This window comes from Sapajus apella, unplaced genomic scaffold (assembly GCF_009761245.1).
Source record: "Sapajus apella isolate SASKATOON/1434 unplaced genomic scaffold, GSC_monkey_1.0 scaffold52, whole genome shotgun sequence".
NCBI lineage: Eukaryota > Metazoa > Chordata > Mammalia > Primates > Cebidae > Sapajus > Sapajus apella.
The window spans coordinates 15,962,450-15,983,284 of record NW_022436992.1 but is presented as its reverse complement, the minus strand read 5'-3'; the positions used below and the strand labels follow the sequence as shown (position 1 = coordinate 15,983,284).

Sequence of the window (20,835 nt, the reverse complement as noted above, 5' to 3'; positions counted from 1 at the left end):
CATGCCACTGCACTTCAGCTTGGGCAACAAGAGCAAAATTCCATCTCAAAAACAAAAAAAGAAAAAAAAATACAGGAAGGCAGACAAATATATAAAGACCCTCCCTATACACACGAAAGAAAGTCAAACAGGAAGAGAGACAGGAAGGCAGAGATGGGGCTGAGCAGATGAGGGATGGTCCCTTCCTGACCCTGGTGCAGGCAGGGGTGGGATTACATCTGTCAGGATACCCCTGAGGCAAGCAATTCCACCTGGTGGTGCTTCTGGGGACTCTGAGGAAGGCAGCCTTGTGTTCTTCCCACATCAGCCAGTGCAGTCACAGAGCGGTATGAGCAGGACTCCCAGGGAACCCCAGGCCTCCCAGCCAGAGCCAACCAGAAGGCAGAGAGGGCTCCCAGGGGCCTGCAGCAGAGGGAGGCGAGGCCAGGTGTCACTGTGCTGGAGGTGACCATGGTGGAAGCCCAGGCCACAGGCAACACTTACTACAGAAAGGAAAGAGAAGAAAATGAGAAGGAGAAACAACCACAAAAAAAAACCAGACTTTGTGCCCTGGGAAGATCTGGCTTGTGACATTTCCCATGACTCTGCGAGGTGGTTACTGGCTGGGCAGTCCAGGGCTCACCCCCAAGAACAGAAAGTGGGGAAGCAATCATCGTGTTGACCTACTTATCTATAACAATATTTTAGTGTAGGTGCACAGTCCATATCTGTTGTTGAACTCCGTATCTGATGGGCATAATGTAAGAGGGCCAGCACCTGATGTGTGTCGTAGCTGACATCCAAGTGCAAAGACGCCCTTCTGTCTGCCAGGTGGGAATGCAGTTATTGATCAGGACTGGACTCTTTCCTGCTGATGCCACCTCTATGCACAGGGAGATGAGAGGGGAAAGGAGAGATTTAGGAATAAACACAGTCAAATAATTCTAAGGACATAGAAATGAATCTGGGGCTAAGTACAAGGGGAGGAATGTTTTAAACGCTGCCTAGGGCAGGAGCCTGAAGAACTTAGAACGTGAATGCAGAAATGTTGGCACTGAAAAGGCTTGATGCATTCTGCAGAGGATCGTGCACTCCCTCAGGTTTCTGCTCATCCTGTTTTAATTAAAAAAATGGAATGTCCAGGGAGACATCTGTAGCTCTTGGGCGAGGTATTGGGTTGGAAGTCTGGCGTGAGGAAGGGGCCATCTCTGGGTCCAGATGGGTGTGGGGATGTGTGGGAGGAGGGGCCCATGGGAATTAACAGTGAGATGCAGAGCATGGTGCTGAGTTTTAGGTGGTCCTGGGTATGGAGAAGGATGGAGGATAATTGCCAAGAGAGATACTGAGCCCCTCAGCATGGTGGAGGGCAGAGTGGGCACAGAACACAGTGCTGGAGGAAGACATAGGCCAGACAGGGAAACTGAGGCTGTTGCAGCTGGGGAAGCCACTGCAGGGGCCTTAAAATGGTGTGCTTGAAGAAGGACGAGGACACCCAAGATTTAGCAGACAAAGGAGTGACAGTCCTAGGTTGTGATGGTGGAAGGGATGTGGCTGGGCCAAGAGAACCTGGCAAGGACGATCTGAGCCCTCAGTCAGTGAACTGCCACCTCAGGCCCAGCATTTTGCCAGTGCTGGGCACCCTGGCCTCCTGTTGAACAGGCCAAGGAGGGACTGTGATCTCCTTCAATAATTAGCGAAGGAAGAATATATCAGCTAAAGTGCTTGACTGCAGTGGTTTAAATAAATAGGAGCTTGCTGTTCTCCCTAATGAGAAGACATAGCTAGCCCAGGGCTCACCCTGAGGCTCCATGACAAAGTAGGGACGGGACTCTTACTGTCTGTCCTCTCTGTCTCCAGGTTGTAGATTGAATTCTGTCCTCGAAAAAGATATGTTCAAGTCCTAACCCCCGTACTTGTGAATGTGACCCTGTTGAAAACAGGGTCTTTGCAGATGGAATCAAGTTAAGACGAGGTCACCCTGGAGTAGGGTAGCCTTTAACACAATATGACTGCTGTCCTTATAAGAAAAAGAGCAAAGGCTCAGGGAAGAAAGCCTTATGCTGGTAGAGGCAGTGATGAGAATGAAGCAGCTGCAAGCCAAGGAATGCTGGAGACTGCTGACAACCTCGAGAGGCTGGAAGAGGAAGGAAAGAGCCTTCAGAGGTGGCATAGCCCTGCTGACACCTTAATTTCAGACTTCTAGCCTTCAGAACTGCGAGACAATACATTTCTGTTTTTAGCCACCAGGATTGTGGTAGGAGTTACAGCAGCCTCAGGGAACCAATATACCTCCATAGTGCAGCCTGTAAAACTGTTCCCAAGGTCACAAGGTGGCTGAGTTCCAGGCAGGTAGGTGCAGAAAGGACAAAGAAAAAATGCAGTATCTTGTTATTAGGAAAACAGTAGCTTTTACAGAAGGACTGCCCAGTAGACAACTGCCTATTCTCATTGGCCAGAGAGGTTACATGTCTAACCAAAGCAGCTAGAGTATGGGGAGGTGAGCTTTCTTTTTCAAAAAAAAAAATAATTTTTATATATAAAAATTGTATAATATATAAATGTATAACATATATGTAATTTAAATGAATTAAAATTAACCAATTTTAAATATACAATTAATCAGTTTTGACAAATGCATATGTCATATAACCACCACCAGTATCTGGATGTAGGACATTTCTGTCACCCACAAAGTTCCTTTGTGCAACTTTGCAGCCAGTCCCTTCCCCCATCCCCACCTCCTGGAAACTACTTATCTTTCTTTCATTGCAAATTTGCCTTTTTTATAATTTAATAGAAATGGACTGGCATGGGTTTGTTCCTCTTTATTGTGAAGTGGCACTCCTTTGTGTAGATGTATACCATTGTTTACCCATTAACCAGATGGTTAGATATATGCACTGATTCCAGCCATTTTGGCTATTATGAATGAAGCTTCTGTGAACAATTTTATATTCAACTTTATGTGGACATATGTTTTTATTTATCTAGTGTAAATACCGAGGGGTTGAATAGCTAGGTTCTTCTGTACGTATAGGTTTAACTTTATCAGGAATTGCTCAGCTGTTTCTAAAGTGGCTGTACATTTTACACTCCTACCAGTGATGATTTTGAGTTGCTCCACATTCTCACCAATTCTCCCTTTTGCAAGTCTTACTCACTTTAGCTATGTTAGTGGGTGTGTGGTGCCTTCTCATTGTGCTCTTAATTTGCATTTCTCAGATCTTTTTCATGTGTTTATTTGCCATTCATTTTATCTTCTTTGATGAAGTGTTTGTTCAGATTTTTTGCCTATCTATCAAACTGGTTTTTGTTTTCCTACTACTGAGTTGTAGATGTCTTCATAAATTCTGTACAGCAATCCTTTATTATATGAGATTGCACATATTTTTGCCTAATCCATTACCTGCCTTTCCATTTTTTTAATAGTGTATTTAAAAATCAGATTTTTAAATTTCAAAAGAATTCAAAATTTGTGTCTTATCTCACAAAATCTATACCAAGGTCACTAAGACTTTCCATGTTTTCATGTAGAAACTTTGTAGATTTAGTGTTTGCATTTAGGTCCATGATTCACTTTGGGCTAACTTTTATATATGGTATGAAGTAAGGGATAAGGTTCATTTATTTCTTTGTTATTTCATATGGATGTTCAATTGTTTTAGTGCCATTTGTTGAAAAGATTGTTATTCCCTCATTCAATTACCTTGGTACCTTTGTAGAAAATCAGTAGACCATACACATGTGGCTCCATTTCTGAACTACCTACTTTGTTCTATTCACCTGTGTTTCTATCCTTACCCCGATACCATACCATTGTGTTTACTATAGCTTTATAGTAAGCCTTAAAATCAGGCAGTATGAATCCTCCAACGCTTCTTTTCTCAAAATGGTTTTGACTATTCTAGGTCCTCTGTACTCTCATACAAATTTTCTAATTAGCTTGTACAGTTCTACCATACACACACAAAATAAAGTCTGCTGGTGTGCATTTTGATTGGCATTGTGTTGCATTTATAGATCAATATGGGGAGAAGTGACCTCTTAGCAATATTGCGTTCTCTGGCCTGTGAACGCAGTATACAGTTCTCCTTTCTTTAAGTGGTCTTTTAAAAATTTTTTTCCGCAAGATCTTTTCATTTTCATGTATAGATCTTGCACTTTATAAAATACATTTTATAATGTATTTTTGTATATCTTTTCATTTTCATGTATAGATCTTGCACTTTATAAAATACATTTTATAATGTATTTTTGTATATCAATCTTGTACTTTGGGCCTTTGTTTAAATCAGTAGTTTCAGTAGCTTTGTTGACAGAAAATGGTTTGGGTTCTTGGATTGTGCAGAAAGGAATTCAAGGCAAATCACAGTGCCTCACAGAAGAGACCATTAATTGAAATCTACTCAGTTTCAGAATAAGGCATCCTCAGAAAGCAAGAGGAGTGTGCTATCTTTGTTTTTTGTTGGTGGTGGTGGTGGTGTGTGTGTGTGTGTGTGTGTGTGTGTGTGTGTGAGTGAGTGTGAGATAAGGTCTCCCTCTGTTGTTTAGGCTGGACTGCAGTAATGTGATCATAGCTCACTGCACCTTGACCCTCCCAGGCCAGGTGATACTTTCACTTCTGCCTCCTGAGTAGCTGGGACTACAGGCATGCACTACCATGCCCGGATAATTTTTGTATTTTTTGTAGAGATAGGGTTTCACCATGTTGCCCAGGCTGGTTTTGAACTCCTGGGCTCAAGTGATCCACTCACCTCAGCCTCCCAAAGTGCTGGGATTATAGGCATGAGCCACCATGCCCAGCCCATCTTAGTTTTATACTCTTCTTATATAGGGGTCTTATCTTTGTAAAGGCTAAGCTAAGCTATGTCTACGTGTGAGTGGGCTGACGGCATGGCAAAATTTACTATTCTGTTGATTTAAAGAAAATTATCCTTGTGTTTTTAGTGAATAAGTACATCAAAGCATAAATATAATTATCTTTAAATCAAATATTGTTATGGATATTGAGACATCTGGACTTTCCATTGTAAGATTGTGTCCTTTCAGGTACATTTAAGCTGTTTTCTCAACTGTAAACATCTTATGACTGTGGTTTGTGACTGGCAAGGAATGTCCCTGCTAGTTTTAAGATGGAGTTTATTTTAAAATGATGTCACCTTGGCTCTTCTGTGCTCTGATTTCTCTAACAGCTTTGTTATATATTTCTTAGGCTGGGTGCAGTGGCTCACAACTATAATCCCAGCAACTTTGGGAGGCCAAAGCTAGCAGATCACTTGAGCCCAGGAGTTTGAGACCAGCTCCAGCAACACAGCAAGACCCTGTCTCTACTGAAAATTCAAGAGTTAGCCACGCATGGTGTTGTGCACCTGTAGTCCCAGCTACTCGGGACGCTGAGGTTGGGAGGTTTGCTTGAGCCCAGGAGATTAAGGCTGTAGTGAGCCATGACCACACCACTGCAGTTGAGCCTGGGTGACAGGAGTGAGACCCCGTCTCAAAAATAAATAAATAAATAAGTATTTCTTAAGATTTTTCTACGTAGACAATCATATCTTTTTGAATGAAGTCAGTTTTACTTCTTTTTGTTTGTTTTGGAGTTTTTTTGAGACAGGGACTCACTGTGTTACCCAGGCTAGAGTGCAATGGCATGATCATGGCTCAGTATACTCAGGCTCAAGCAATCCTCCCACTTCAGCCCTCTGAGCTCTTTGACCTCCCTAAGTGCTGGGTTTATAGGCTTGAGCCACTGTACCTAGCCTACCTATTCCTTTTTAATCTCTGCCTTTAATTTCCTTTTCTTGTCTTACTGCCCTGGCTAGAGTCTCCATTTCAGTATTGAAAAGAAATGCTGGTAACAGACCCTCATCTTCTTCTTGAGCTTAGGGGGAAAGCACTCAATCTTTTACCTTTAAGTATGATGTTAGCTGAGATTTTTTTGCAGATCCTCTGCAGGAAAGTGTTTTTAATGGGCTATATTGCTGCCCAAATCTATTTGAGGCTTTTTAGGAAAAGAAGGGTAAATGGATATGGAGAAGGTACTTCTTTATGCATTCAGCTCTGTGTCTTATCTGTGTGATGCTTTATCTGGACACAGGCATATCTTTTTATTCAAAGAGTTAAGTATGGGATGTTGTTGATATTAAATGTGACCATGTGTGATCATGCATCTTTATAAACAGCATGCTTCGGAGGGGCAGGTTTTGCCAGGGAACTAACTCACTCTCAGTCCATTGGGAGGCAGTGTAGCCCATGGTTAGGGATGTGGGCTCAGAGGCCTGGGTGCCCTGTTCCAACTCAGCTCTGCAACCCTGGGCAAGTTACTGAACATTTCTGTGTTGCAATTTCCTACCTATAAAATGAAGATCTTAATAAAATCTACTGCCACAGCTTCTGAAGACTTAATGAGCAAATACAATTAAGTGCTTAAAACACAGCCTGTTTTCTGGTGCATTTTTAAGGAGGACTTAGTTTGCATAAGGCCATATTTACATGCAGATTTTCAGTAGCAGGCTTACTGTCTGAAGCAAAGAACAACTATATCATTTTTTTATTCCTCTTCTGGAACTTCGTATTAAGGTTTTTTAAGATGAGAGGGTCGATTTCTACTGTTTTACAATATTGTTTGTATAATACACATATTTTAAAATCTTGTGCATTGCATGGGCAATTAGAGGGTTGTAATGGTTGCCAACGCTACTCTCGAAGTTAATGCTGTCTCTGTACTTGGAGGCCAAGCCAGAATTTGACCTTCTGATGTGTTCATTTTGACTACTAGACAACAGAATGGTGTGTAAAGCCTACGCCGCTCCATCAGTCCATTGGGTGTGAGGACCACTGTGAAGCCCCCAGTTGGCTCTAGCCTCTTATTTCCTACAAATCAATTCTAATTCAAGGGGACAGAAGCTTCTCAGTCAGTTGGTTTCCTGTTCTAGGAATGTTGCCTTTCCATCAGCATGCCCCAAGACCTGGGTGCTCTCCTTCCTGCCTGGAGTGGGTCTGAAGGTGGGGCCAGGGAGCCTCCTGCCAGCAGGGTTGAGGTTGCACTTGGCCTGCTCCAATGTCATACAGGAGCACCAAGATATTGACATATAAGGAAAAGCACTTAGGAGCTGGCTGGCAGGGCTTCAAGGGGGCTTTCCTCTTCACTTGAACTTGTTTTTTTTTTTTTTTTCCCCTTTTTCCTCATACTCTTTGAGGAGCGCAGTCACAGCAAGCTCTGCACAGGACTTTTGGCAAGGTTTCCCAACTGAAGTCCCTTCTTCAGGCATTGTACAGCTAATTGTCTGTCCCTGGTTTTCTTTTGATCAGGCCAATGAAAAACTTACTCTACACATTGAGTTAAAAAAACTAATTAAAAAGTGCCTTTGATTCTATTTGTACACATCAGCACAGTGTTTTATTCTTCTCTGCTGCCCATGCAATGGTGGGGGATATTTGGTGCATGATTAGGAGATTAAACCATATTAATTGGGATTTCCTCATGGTGTCCTTTACAGTGGGATGAGTAGAGCTTCAGCATCTCCTTCCAGAACTTCCAGGAGTGTCTAGCTAGCTTTTGTCCTCCCCCTGCCAAGGTGTTCTCAGGCTGTTCCCTGAGAGTTGCATGCATGCGCCACACCCTTTCAGTTGTAATTGTGACACCAGTGCAGAGAGATATTGATTCAGGGAGCAGACATTATCCTTTCCCTCGATTGTCATGAGATGTCCCAGCTAGGTGTGGAACCCGAGGCGCCCATGACATTGTCCTCCACACTGTGCCTGCAGCCCCAGGTGATGTTGCTGAATTATACATGGGTAGAGGCTTTCGGCAGCGCTGTTTTTCCACCAGAGCACAAAGCACTGTGTTGTAGGAGGGATTTTACATGTGGATCTCTGGGCCCTGCAGAAACTACAGAGCTACAGGGAAGCAGGCCATTATTTAACTGAGAGAACCCATCAGGGTGTGAGTTTAGTACAGATGAGAAGCAGATACATTGACTGTAACTTTCTTTTTGAGTTATTTCCTTGAGCAAAAAAAAAAAAAAAAAAAAAAGCTAAGAGTTTAAATATTAAACCCATGCGGTTTTCAAAGTAAAAAAAGGCAAGAAGGAACAAAGAAAAGTCTTACAGGCCACATTTAACTCTCCTCTCTGGTCAGAAAAGAATCTGAGGCCTTCAGCTCCTCCTAAATGACTGTAATTATAGTTTGTGGTTCGGTATCTTTCTGTTCTCTGCATCTTCTTCATTCTCATTTTACTCCAGTTATATTAATGTTTCCTCACTTGCCTTCAACTAAAACACAAAGCAAAGAAATAAGACTCCCTTCATTAGAGTGATTGAAAGAGCATCTCACACAGAGTAGATGCAGAAAAGCTATTTGTCAGATGCATAAATGACATCCCTTCATTGTGGATCCTGTCTCCGGGTTTATGTTAATTCCTCACGTACATCAAACATGGCGGCTACCCGGTGCCAATTCTTGAGACATAGAAGATGTTCACGAAATGCTTTGGAAACAAATGGAAACTCCTGACTGCAAAGGAAGGAAAGAGGGAAGGTGGGCTGGTTATGTTGAGGATTAGACTCAAGCAGTTCGCTCTGGTATTTTGAATTATTCAAGCAGTAAGTGACCCAATCAGGACAGCCTCACTTGATCTGTGATGCGTTCTCCCCTTCACGTGTTTCTCTAACTTGTGACCTCCATTAGTATAAATTAATGTAAGCATGGAAACAGGACTTGCTCTACACATATGACATTTATTCATCTAACAAGCAGTTTTTGCAGGTCACAGAGGCCAGCCTACGGAAGGTTCTGCACTGTGTCCATGCTTAATGTTGTACTGAACATTTGGATATTTGCCATCTGTCTTGCTACTAAGTTAGACTCTGTCACAGTATCCTCAGTGGTGATTTTTCTTCTGTCGATTGGACAGGTGATGACCAAGAAGGAGGAGTTTTTCCATGCCTGGAACTCATGTCTGCACCACGTGGCTTCTCTGTCTCTGGCACACACTCACCGAGGTCAGTTGGTTCCTGTTGAATATTTGTAATTGAATAACTCAGGGGTCTGCAGGTCCCTGGAGACAGCTCTGCAGGGAAAGGACAGTCCCCACACACAGGGAAAGGACAGTCTTTGTGTTGAATACAGGGCCCCAAATGACTTACAGAGATGTGAAGCTTGTGGTAAATCAACTTTCAGCTTACTAGAAACACTGACCATATGACACCCTCAAAGCCTGATGCTAAACCAGTTGGGAACCGCTCACTTAACACAACCTGACAATCACACACAGCACTTGAGAGGAGCCAGTTGGCAAAACGCCTGGCCCTTAGAAGTGGCCCTCTGCCCGACCACGATCTCATTCCTAAATGGGAGGGGTGTGCACACAGATAAAGTGAGGGCGTTTTAACAGGGGCCCTGCCTGAAGAATTTTAAGTACCAGAATTACTTAAACCTAATCCTCAGATTAGCAGGAAACTGGGTCAACCTTCTAAAGCAGTGGTTCTCAACCAGGGGCGATTTTGCAATGTTTGGATACTTGGCAATGTTTAGAGACATTTTTGGTTGTCACACTGAAAGGGGCAGTGCCACTGGTGTGTAGTGGATGGAGGCCAGGGATGCTGCTGAACATCCTACAGGGCACAGGGCACTGCCCTGCAACCAAAAATTATCCAGCCCCAAATGACAATAATGGTGAGACCGAGAAACTTGAATATTCATTTTGGCTTCAGTAGACCAAAATAGCAAAATAAAATGAAACACTTAAAACCAAGTGAGATTCATGACAGCTTATCATTGAAATTATTGTTTAATTTCAAGAATCCTCTTTTTGTTTATCATCATGTCCTGATTGCGTGGGGGGAAAGTGTTAAAAGAGAAAGGCCAGGCATTCGCCGAGTTGATAGCTTTATGGGATTTTCAGCACACTGAGTCTCTGCTGGCCCTGGGAGGGCTGGGTTTGGTCTCTCCACAGCTTGCATCTCTGGCTCCATCTCATGGGGTGGAGATGGGGGCTCCTCAGTGGGGTCAGGGCAGGTGTTATGGCCAGGAACCTAGGAACGTGCCTGTATCCAACACAACTTCCCAGCCTCGCCATCCCCCTTCCTCCCTAACTGGGAGGTCCCAAAAGTGCCTGTGATTCAGTGCCATGTGACTATAGATGCAGGAAGGTATGGGAGCCTTTCTAAGAGCACTGATCAGAGCTGGATTGAAATGGGTGGTTTGGGCTCAGACTGAGCCCAGCTTCTTCCTTCCTTCTAAGGACCAGCTCTTGGGACCTTGCACCTTTGGATGAGCCTCCTAACAGAGGGCTCTGGAGTAAATGTGCTGAGAGCACAGGTTTCTCATAGGGACGGGAAGCAGGGGGTTCACGGGACTACCGCCCCAGCGACTGGTCTCTTCACACAGTGACCACACTCTGCAATGGCCATGACCACATTAGCCTTCCTGATTCTGATTGAGTTCCACTTTCTGCTTCCTGGGACATGGAGGGAAGCAAGGAGAGGGACCAGGAGCATCAGGGACAGGGTGAAAGTTTCCCTCCCCTATGGGTCACGAAGGCACAGGATTGGGTTCCCTCATTTACAGACTCAAAAATTTTAATTTATTGCCCACCCACAGTATACTAGGCTTAAGGAAACTGACTTATCTTAATTGAACTCAAAAGTAAGTAGTATATAAATCTGAATGCCAGTTTATTCATCAGAAATAAAATCCAACACCAGGGCATCAGTACATGCCCTATCTGTTCTACGGGCATATCTTCAGATAGAATTCAATTATAATTAGGAGGTTGCAGCAGGTCACACTATCAGGACAGCTCATGCCCTCAGGCCTGACTGGAGATCTGAGTGACCCCTGTGACCTGCTCCAGACCCTGGAGCTCGGAGGGTGTGTACTTCCCTGGAGTATCTTGATGCACACAGCATCAACCTCACTCCTTTAAGAAATTATTGTAAACCATGCTTCTTCTGTTGGCGGGTTATTTCTTCAGATTTGCTGATCAGGCTGAAACATGTCTGGGGCATGAAACAGCACTCGAGACACGCTGATTGAAGGCGAGTGTGTCTCGGGCCTTCTCATTCACTGTGAGTAGACTCATGCTGGTTTCACTCTCAGGGGTGTTTTGGCCCAAGCTCCTCCCTCTGGGCCCTTGTGTACTGACCACAAATATCATCCTTCCAGGGACATGAGAATGAACTATATGGGCTCCAGGTAAAAACCTTCTAAACATTCAGAGAAGTGATTATGTTTGAAAAGGGAGGAGGAAGTCAAAGAATCACTCCACAATTAACTTCACCTTAGAAACATGATAGTTCAGGCTGCACAGCCAGGTTGCTGAGAGCATAATGGAGCTTAGTGAGGACTGAGGATGTGGGCTCTGGAGTCAGGTCACCGGGTTCTGATCCTGGCTTTACTTCTGTCAGATGTGTGACTGTGAGTGAGTTACACACCCTCTCTAAGTTTCAGTTTTTTCCTCATTTACAAAATGTAGAGAACATATTTACCTCATGGGCACAACGCCCCAAAGCTCTTACCTTTGTATCTGGCTCATTGTTAGTGTTTAATAAAACCTTTTTGTTACTGCTGATCACTACTCTATGAAAACCTTAGTTATCACCAAAGTAGAACATTTCAACCTTGTTCCTTAAAGTGAAGAAAAAGAGGAAAATGAAACAGATTAAGTCTGAATGTATGAGATCTTCACACCAGGAGGAAATATCAAGGATTTGATGATGCCACAGTACAAAATAAATCCAGATAAACTCTGAACCTTTTATTGGTGCATAACCACAGTAGCACAAATGATTATTTTCAGGAAATTGGCTTCAGGTTCAGTGTCAGATAAAGAGGACTTAGAAGTATAAAGTAATGGAAGAAAAATCATAAGAATTAGTTTAATGACAGCCTTTAGAAGGCCCAGGAATGTTTTGAAATCGAGAAATCCATCTGTAATGAGGAGGTCTGTACAGATACAGGACAGGCCCTAAAGATAAGGATGCACTGAACATAACACTAGCCAGTAAAATTTCACCAGCATGTCATTACATTCAAATAGCATGTTACCCTCTGGCAGAGGCCTCCAGGGCATGGGAGAAAATATAAGGAGCCTATCTGTCTTCAGTGACCAGACCCGGATGTCGCCTTTGAAGCCTTTCAAAGGAAGAGAGCATAGGAAGGAAGAGAAGGATCAGTCTGTTAAAGCACAGTCTTAACGTCACCCCAGATGACAATGAACTCAGAAGTTGTCCATTTTTATTAGGAACAAATGGAAACAAGCCTTCTGACATCTGTCTCCATTTGTCACCTGAAGACTAGGGAAAACCATGTTTGAAATAAAAGCATTAAGCAGTCTCTAGTGGTTTCCGTAGTGGGATATAAGTACCACAACGAAAAATCGTTAGTTTTCTGTGGTACACATTTTTATCTGGCCCTAGAAAAAGCAGTTCTGAAGGTTGGTGCTGTCTGAACCCCTAAGGTTGTAGCAATCGTAAACAAAAAAAGGAGAAAGGAGGCACTTTTAGTAGAGAAATTACATCCACCACTTTCCAGCTCTGTGCAGAATTGTCTCTTGCTTTTCTCATTCTCGAAGCTTGTGAGTAGTTTTCATTATGCAGCAGAAAGTCCCCTTTCTGGTTTTTAACAAAGTGACTAATAATTTAGAATGTTCACATTAAGAGCAGGCTGTAATTATAATTAGAATATATAATAATGTGAATTTCTGCCTATTGGGGATTAATTTCAGACTCCTCTCAAGGATATATTTGTTTTGAAACAAGACTTTCTTTGTTAATAAAAACATGATCGCATGCATTATTAAAGCATTATTTCTGTATTTTATCCATTAGTGCTTGTTCCAATATTCTTTCTGGGATCAGCTGGGGCTATTCTTTATATAAACAACATTCACCTTGATTTAGTTTTGGCTTTGGCATTCATCTTCTAGGAAATTATAGGATTATCCCTGCCACCTCCTTGAATGTGCATTACATTATGTGAGCTCAGATAAACAAAATGCTCAACATCAACCACTAGTCCTGTGTAAATCTAGGTACGTGCACCCTTTTACTCAACTAAACCCAAGATTGTGGAGGACAAACCCGAGTTGGGGTAGAACCAGAAGTTGCAAGTCAACACTTCTCATTCTTTGACTATTGGGTTTCTGTGGTGTTTTTCTGTGACTTCTGGAGGTGGAGGCCTGGAGGGGAGGGGAAGAGTGGGAGGACCAGAGATGCTAGTTGGCTATGACACCTGTGTGCCTTCCTCTCCCCCAGCACCCATCTGCTGGTGTGTCTAGCTTTAGAGCAGTCTCATATGGCCCCACGCAAGTGGCCTGAGGGAGGGAGGGAGCCTTGGGCACCACTGCTCCTGCTTCTGCCCCTGTCTTTGTCTAGCACCCATTAAATATGTGGGCAGTGGAAGCCAGTAAGAAGGTCTGTTGAGCCAAGAATAGGCAGATGGAATTCACTGCTGGATCTCAGTAGACCCAGCATCTCAGAGGCCCCAACATTGGGGAAGGGAAGGAATGTCCCCTAGCTTCATCATCTCTACCTCAATCACACGGCTGAATCTTAGGCCTACGAGCAGTGGCTGTGGGCAAAAGGTGAGCCTAGGAGTTGAGGGTCACCATTTCACAGAGCGTGTGATGGCCGGGAGCAGCCTGGGGAGTCAAGGGAGTTCAGGGACACTGGGTCTCTGAAGTTTAAGGTCTGGAAATCCAGGAGCTGGCAGGACATGGAGGAACCCGAAAGTGATAACTCACCTGACTACACTCAAGCACAGTATTGCTTCGAGGGAGAGAGATGAAGGTGGTGGCCGATTGGAAGTCCGAGGGATGTGCCTGGTGAAACAGAGACTGGCAGAAGTAGGCACATGGAGGTTCCTTGTGCTAATATCAAGGAGGGCTCTTAGACAAAAAACATGAGGACATTTGACTGCATGGAAGCACTGTAGTATGCAAAAATTTGCCAAGTGTCACGGCTCATTGGCCAAGAGACATGGGAAGAGAAGGCTGAAGAACGCAGAGCACCCGGCAGGATAGTAGCTCTGCGGAGAGCTCTCCTCTGACATCCCGCAGGTTGTGTCCACTGGTCATCATGCTGGGGTTTCCTCTTGAGCTTCTCCATCTCCCCACAGCCATGTAGTTGAACTTCAGGTTTGGGTCAGCTGGGCCCTAAGAAGACCCCAAATGCTGTTTTCTGAAAAAGTGCTGTCATACCCCTGAACTTCTGAGCTTGTCCCTGAGGAAAGCTGTCTTTAGAGACTTCACTGACTCACTCTCCTTTGAAGGAAGTGACAAATTCTGGGGTAGTTTTTATCACCAATGACCCGAGGACTCTGTTGCAGTGGAGAGATGGGGAAGAAAGGCAAAAACAAACTCTGACACCCCAGTGATGTGTGTTTTATGGAGGACTCTCAAGAACAGAAGTTAGTGGCTGTATTTCACCTGATGCTAATGAAATGTCACCCTTTGAGCCAAGTCTGATGGCCAACATGCAGCCATCTGTGTACTCATCACAGCCACCACAGCTGTCTCCATCTATAGAGCATTTTCTCTTTGCTAAAGTTTCACCAAGTGCTTGGCCCTTGTAATTTGTTTAATCTCCGCAACAACCTTGCAAAGCCCACTGAGAAAACTGAGGCTCGGAGGGGTGAACAACTGCCCGGGGTCATACACTAGTAAGCTGTGGCATTTTGACTTTGCCCCCAGGGCCGGCTAACCCTACAGCTTTACCCAGACAGGTGGTGGAGCTCCTCAGCCCCATCCTTTAGGTATTTCCTTCCCACAGATGAATCCCAGAGAACGGAATTTCTGGGGTTCTTGAGTTTTTGGAAGTCTTTCTTTGTGTATTTATTTATAGTAAAGTTAGCAGGTACTGCTTCCTACTACCTTCCTGGGTTTGCCTCTGAGCAATGCTTCTTATTTTTTTCTATTTCACAGAGTTTCTATGAGGATTAAATGAAATTACATGTGTGAAAGCCCTAGGGCCATATAGCGTAAAGGAGGCCCTGTGCAAAATGTTAGGGAAAGAGCAACTCTAATCCCCCAATAGGCAGTGAGGAAGGACCCACTGCCTCCTCAACTTTCATCTGAGGAAACTGAGGCACAGAGAGGTTACTAAGTTGTCCAAGGTCACACAATTAAAAGAGGCAGAAGGAGGACTCAAATCGCAGCAGACTGTTACCATCTGCCCATGTTGCAGGGCTCCTAGTGCTTGTTGGAGCTGAATTTGGAAGCTCATCATTGGAAGGAAAAAATAAAATAAAATAAGCCCTTCCCACTTTTTAAATGTGTTTTTGCTCTTTTGTTTTGCACTCTGTGATTTAAAAAAAAATTTGTACCTCGTATGATGTACTGCAGAGATCTAGTCTACATCCCCTGCTCATTTAACATCTTCTAATATCTAAGTAGTTTCAAAATATGGTTACATTAGTACCCAAGTTGATAGGCAAAAGTAACACAAAAAGTAAAAAAAAGAAACGTCTTGCACCAAGTATACTGTATTTGTGAGTTTTCCACTGGGAACAGGACAGAGAATAAGACCTTCTAAACTGTGAATAAAAATAGAAGCATAGGAACTCTTGACTTATCATAGACACTCTAGATATAATTTTGTATTTAAAAATATTATTCCATACCACATATTGTAAAGTTAAACATGTTTGCAATAAACATAAATTTAAATGTAGGTTTTAAAGGACAACATGTTCTAATCTCACAAAACATTTAGCAAATAACCTTTGAGCTCACATGATCCACCTACACAAAAACCAAAATGAACTACAGAAAAAAACAGAAAAAGCAACTGTCTGTTGACAACCAGAGTTTCTTTCAGCTCTTCCAGTTTTTCTTCTATAAATAATCTGTATGTTTCAATGTGGCCATTTTCTTTAAAGGTGCCTCCTGGCATGTTCTTATTTCAATGTGTCTTAAAAACAAGAATTAAATGTGTAAATCATGGAAACTATTGAGTTTTTGGAGAGGAGATCTTTAAGATACATGCTATTTAGATACCAAAAGTGTCAAAATGAGGCATTAAGATGATGTATTCTTTCTTCAATGCATCTGTTTATCTTTTGTGAAATCTCGAGTTTGATAAATCACCAGAGTTAAAAACATCATTTTTAAGCTATCATAGATCCCAAGTGCCAGGAGGAAAAATAGTGCTTTGTCTCCTCTTTATGAATTTACCTCTCTCTTTGCCTATGACTTATGAGATTTTATTTGCAGAGAAAACATAATGCTCTATTAACTTGAAAATGATGGCTTTTACTTAGAAACATGAGAACCACAAAGAAAAAAAAGCAACATTTATCCTCTGAGATGTAATCATTTAACAAGTTTTGATATCTACTTAAAGTGGCACAGAATGTTAGAGGGGGAAAATGATCACAAGGTAACCAAAAGTGAGATTTTCACCAGTATTTCACCTTTGTCTACTGACATGTAGAATCTCAGCTCTGGCATATGAAAATGGATATTGAATACTTGGTGGGGAAATTTTATATAACATTAGTGTATGAAGAGCTTGGTGGCACCTATCTCTTGCAATTCTTTTTTGCTCCTGAAAATCACTCAGAAGTTCTCTCTTTATTGGCCAACTGGAAAATAAAGTAATTCTCATGGATTTTTATAATTATGGGTGAAAATTCTTTTGTGTCCAGGAGTGCAGCAAAAAAGGACTTATAGTAGAGATGGCTTCTACCCAGTTCTTTCTGTGAGCTGGAAGATTAAAGTGCATGAATCACATAAATTGGTTAGTCTAGAAAACATAACATAGCAGAAAAAAAACAGCTTTTAAAAATGTTCAAAACAGCTGTTTCTCAGTATGTAAACCAGTTTCTTTGTAGAATAGTTATTAGAGTTCCTTGCCTTGTGCATATCTTAATCATTCTTCAATCCTAAGCAGTTTAAGACTAAATAAATTTTATGCAAGCCCATTCCAGGCCATGGGCATGCAGTTGAGTTTTTCTAGTAGTTGTGCTATTTTAAGGAGACACCCAGGTTCTGCCCTGACACCAGAGGTGCCTGATGTCCCAGCTGCATAGGACCTGTGGCAGCTGTGGGCAGCTGAGCTCAGTTTGCTCTGTTCTTTCTTCTTGCAAGAAGCATGCAGACCACATTGGTCCTAAAGAATAGAATCAAGGTATTGCCTCAGACCACAGGACCAATGCAGCAGAAGGCCCTGGAGAAGCGGCGGCTTGCTCCGTCTCTCAGCCTCCTACTGCTGCAGGAAAAACAAACACTGAACTGATGGTGCTGCCCCTCCCAAACCTGGCATCTACTGTTATCCTTCAGAAACAGTCCTGATGTGGAACACCCTTCCTTCATTCCCTTATCCAGCCTTCTTGCTCCATATTTGTTGAAGGCCTGCCATGTGCCAGGGACTGTGTTACACTCCAGGAATAAAAGGTCCAGTACAAAACAGCCCCTACTCCCAAGGAGCACTGGTCAGAAGTGAGATGAGAGCTGGCATGGACTAGGAGGCCCTGAGAGAGCACGGAAGAGACACAAGTTGGGCAGGGGGTGCAGGGTCCACGCAGCTCCCCATGAAGTTCCAGTGAGGCAAGCAGCATTTGACACTTTGCCTTTTGAAGGACAGGTAGGATTTAGCTATCAGGAAGGTGGAAAGGACATTCTGCACAGATGGAAGAGCAAGGAGGGAGGCATGAATGCATGGGTGATTCGGGAAAGTGCTTTGGCTTGGTGTGGTCAGGGTATAGGGCCAATGTGAGGGTGAAGGCAGGGTCCCACAGGGCCTGAGTGCCCAGGCCAGTAGCTGTCATTGTCAACTCCCACTGTCAGTGTGGAGTCTGGGGAAAAGCTTTGGGAAGGTGTCTTCAGGTGGGGAGGTGAACAGCTCTGAGGACAGGAACTGAGGAGCAACAACAGGAGGCCTGGGTGGAGGGGTGGGTTCTGGAGGTGTGAGGGCAAAGGAGGCTGGAGGGCCTCCATGTGAAGGGTGAGGTAGGAGGAAAAGCCAAGGGTGATGAGGGAAGTGCTGGTTCTGGGCACCAGGTGGAAAAGAAAGAACTGGGCCCACCTCAGCTTGAGCGTGTGGTGCATGTGTGACCTGGGCTCACCCATGCAGATGCCGAGAGGGGCACATGGCAGAGAGGATGGCAAGGCCTTTTGACATCCAGGTCCTGAGCCTGAGCACTGTATTAAATAGGAGAGTGAATCCCTGTGGAAAACAGGGTCGATGCCACACCCGAGGCAATTGCAGCTGTCCTATCCATTATCTTCCCAATTTAAGTGTGACACCAGAGGCCACAGCTGTTTGATTCCCAAAATTGGTTGACTCTTGCTCCGCTGATGGGACAGTGGTGATGGTGGTGGCCTCCAGCTGAGTAAAGTTGTCCTTCTGTGCAGGTGAAAGGGGATCTGCAGGTGGGACAGAGCCAGGCCATGGGGAGGCTCACGCTGGCTGCTGGGGACCACACTGGAGAAGTGAAGTGGTAACAGTGGCTGCTGCCTCTGGCCCTAACCTTGCTCTTGGCTAAGACTGAAGCAGGCCGCAGGAGGCAGCCTTTGGCCATGGTGAGCCAAGGCCATGTCAAATAGGGGAGTGCATGCCACTGTCCACCCGCGGAAGGGCAGCCCCCTGCACACAGGGAGTCCATGGGTTCCAGAAGGGGTCCAGACGAGCTGTGCTGTCATCTCTTCCTGAGTGAATGGCACATTTTCCCCAAGCTGAAAGGGCTCTGCCATTCAGGAAAGCAGGCGACCACTGTGAGTGAAGGGCTTGAACGGGGAGTGACAAGGGGCCTGCCTTGTCAGAAAGAAGGTGTTTGGGAGAAAGGCCAAGAAACACCATTGAGAGAACGAGCCTGGAAAAGTGGGCCAGGTGGGTCACGGGGAGTGCTGGCTGCTGCTTCATGGAGGCTGGCCTCTGCTGAGCAGCAGTAGGTGGCCCAGGAAGGGAAGGAGCTGGAGAGTGACTGGCACACCCAGACTCCCTGGAGGGAAAGTTTCCTGACTTCGTGGGACGTGGTGCTTTGGAGAAAGAGCTCCAGAGTGGATCTGGGTGGATGATGGAGACCAAAACAAGTGGGTGTGACCAGCAAGTCAGGGGACAAAGATCTGCAAAGAGGTGGCGGCAGTGGGGGTCCAAAGGAGGATTGGCATTGTAGAAGCAGTGGCCTGTCGCCATCCTGGAGGAGGCTGTCCCTTGGGAAGTGCTGAGATCCCAGTGTTCCAGGCAGAAAACATGTTGAGACTTAGTTATAAACCAAGAGCTTGTCTGTCAGAGAAGAGATGCATGCTGGCTCCTGTGCACTCCCAGGTGTGGGGCCAGAGAAGGATGGCCACACGTGTTGTGCTCTGCCACTTTCTGGAACAGAGGTGCTCTCTGACAGGACAGGCTTGGTGGAGGACAGGGCAGTGAGCAGGGCTCTCACCCTCTTGTGGAGGTACCCCGAGGGCCAGCTCCACCCCCACACCACATCTCAACATGCAGGAGACTGGCTGCAGCGTGACTGCTGATTGCCAAGAAGTTAAACCCCTGTCAACCCTCCATGTTGATTCTGAAAACAAAGCCAGAGTTCTTTCTACAAAACGAGACTTTTTGTTTCTCTCTCTCTCTTTCAACATTTCTCTGTTGTGTTATGAAAAAGAGGTGGGTGGGGGACTTCAGAAGCTGTCTGGAGTGGCAGACAGCTCTGCGTGACGAGCTGAGAGCACTGCTGTCACCCACAAGTGGAAGGAGAGGTCTGAGGGACAGTGGCTGCAGTGTCCCACCTCCTGCTGCAGTCAGTGGAGAAGGAGTCACCAATAAGGGGCCCCTGGCCAGGAGCCTCAGATATGGGTACTGGGGAGCCTGACCCTCAAGGCTCCCAGGGAGAAGCTAGTGAGGAGACACAGGGCCCGCTGCTCCTGGTGCCAGGCAAGCCTCATTAAGGGAGGCTGCTGCCTCCGGAGAAACCTGGTTCCCAGAGGTGCTCAGCCATCAAACTCCTCCAGAGGAACTGTCCATGGAGGGGTAGGTGTCGGCCTTCACATTTCTGCCACCCCTATGAGGAAGCTGTCTTCCTCGTCTTCACTATAGGTACCTGAGGTGAGAGCCACATTCCGCTACCAGACTGAAGACTCAGCTGGTGCAATCTCCTCTTTCCAGGGACAGAGGGCTTGGATGCTGAAGAGGTCTGGGTGAACCTGGTATTTTAGTCCCAGGTCTTCTTTCCCTACCAGGAGTCTGCCCCTCCCATGTGGGGCCCAGGGCAGAATTACAAAGCAAGCTTACACATGTTGAAGAAAATCTACTCTGCCCTCCTGCCCTGACAAATGTAACTTCATTCATCCAGGAGGCCAGATTCGAATTTAGAATGCCCAGACTCCTAGCAGTTGTGTGAACCCTGCAGCACAGTGAGAAGCAGCCCCTCAGCCCACCTCTCTCTCACTGCGCCTCCAGCTCTGCCCCACACCGTGCAGATCCTCTGGTCTAGACACTTGAGGTCTGTCCACACCCCTGCAATCGGCTGCCCCTTGGTCACCCCACGGGTCTAGAGTAGACACGGCAGTGGTGTGGCTCACTGGCAACAACACATTGAAGAAAAGAGGCTTAAGGTCAGGAAACCAGAGTATTGGTCCCTGGAGGAGTGAGTGCAGGTTCCAGGTGGGCAGTCCCCGTAGCCCCATGGGCAGGGTCCTCTAAAGCTTAGCCTCAGAGGCAGGGCTCCTATTACCCAGGGTCCTGGCACAAAGATTGAGAGAGAAGCTGAAAGAACATTCTGAGACAGGATTTCTGAGCACTGCAGCCCCAGGTGCAGGTTATGGGTCAGGGTCAATTGTACCTGCTAACTTAGTGACAGGTGCCCAAACTTGACCAGCAACATTTCGAAGAGGAAAATCAGTACAATAGTATTGTGTGTTTGTT

The 20,835-nt window shown here is 45.0% G+C and overlaps 1 protein-coding gene across 1 annotated transcript in view; it reads left to right on the top strand.

Moving 5' to 3' along the window:
* ACOXL (acyl-CoA oxidase like) overlaps positions 1 to 20,835 on the top strand; it is a 376,563-nt gene that overhangs the window by 287,831 nt on the left and 67,897 nt on the right. The window contains 1 exon segment of the mRNA XM_032243751.1: positions 8,892 to 8,979. Within this exon segment, the coding sequence (XP_032099642.1) occupies positions 8,892 to 8,979 (88 nt within the window).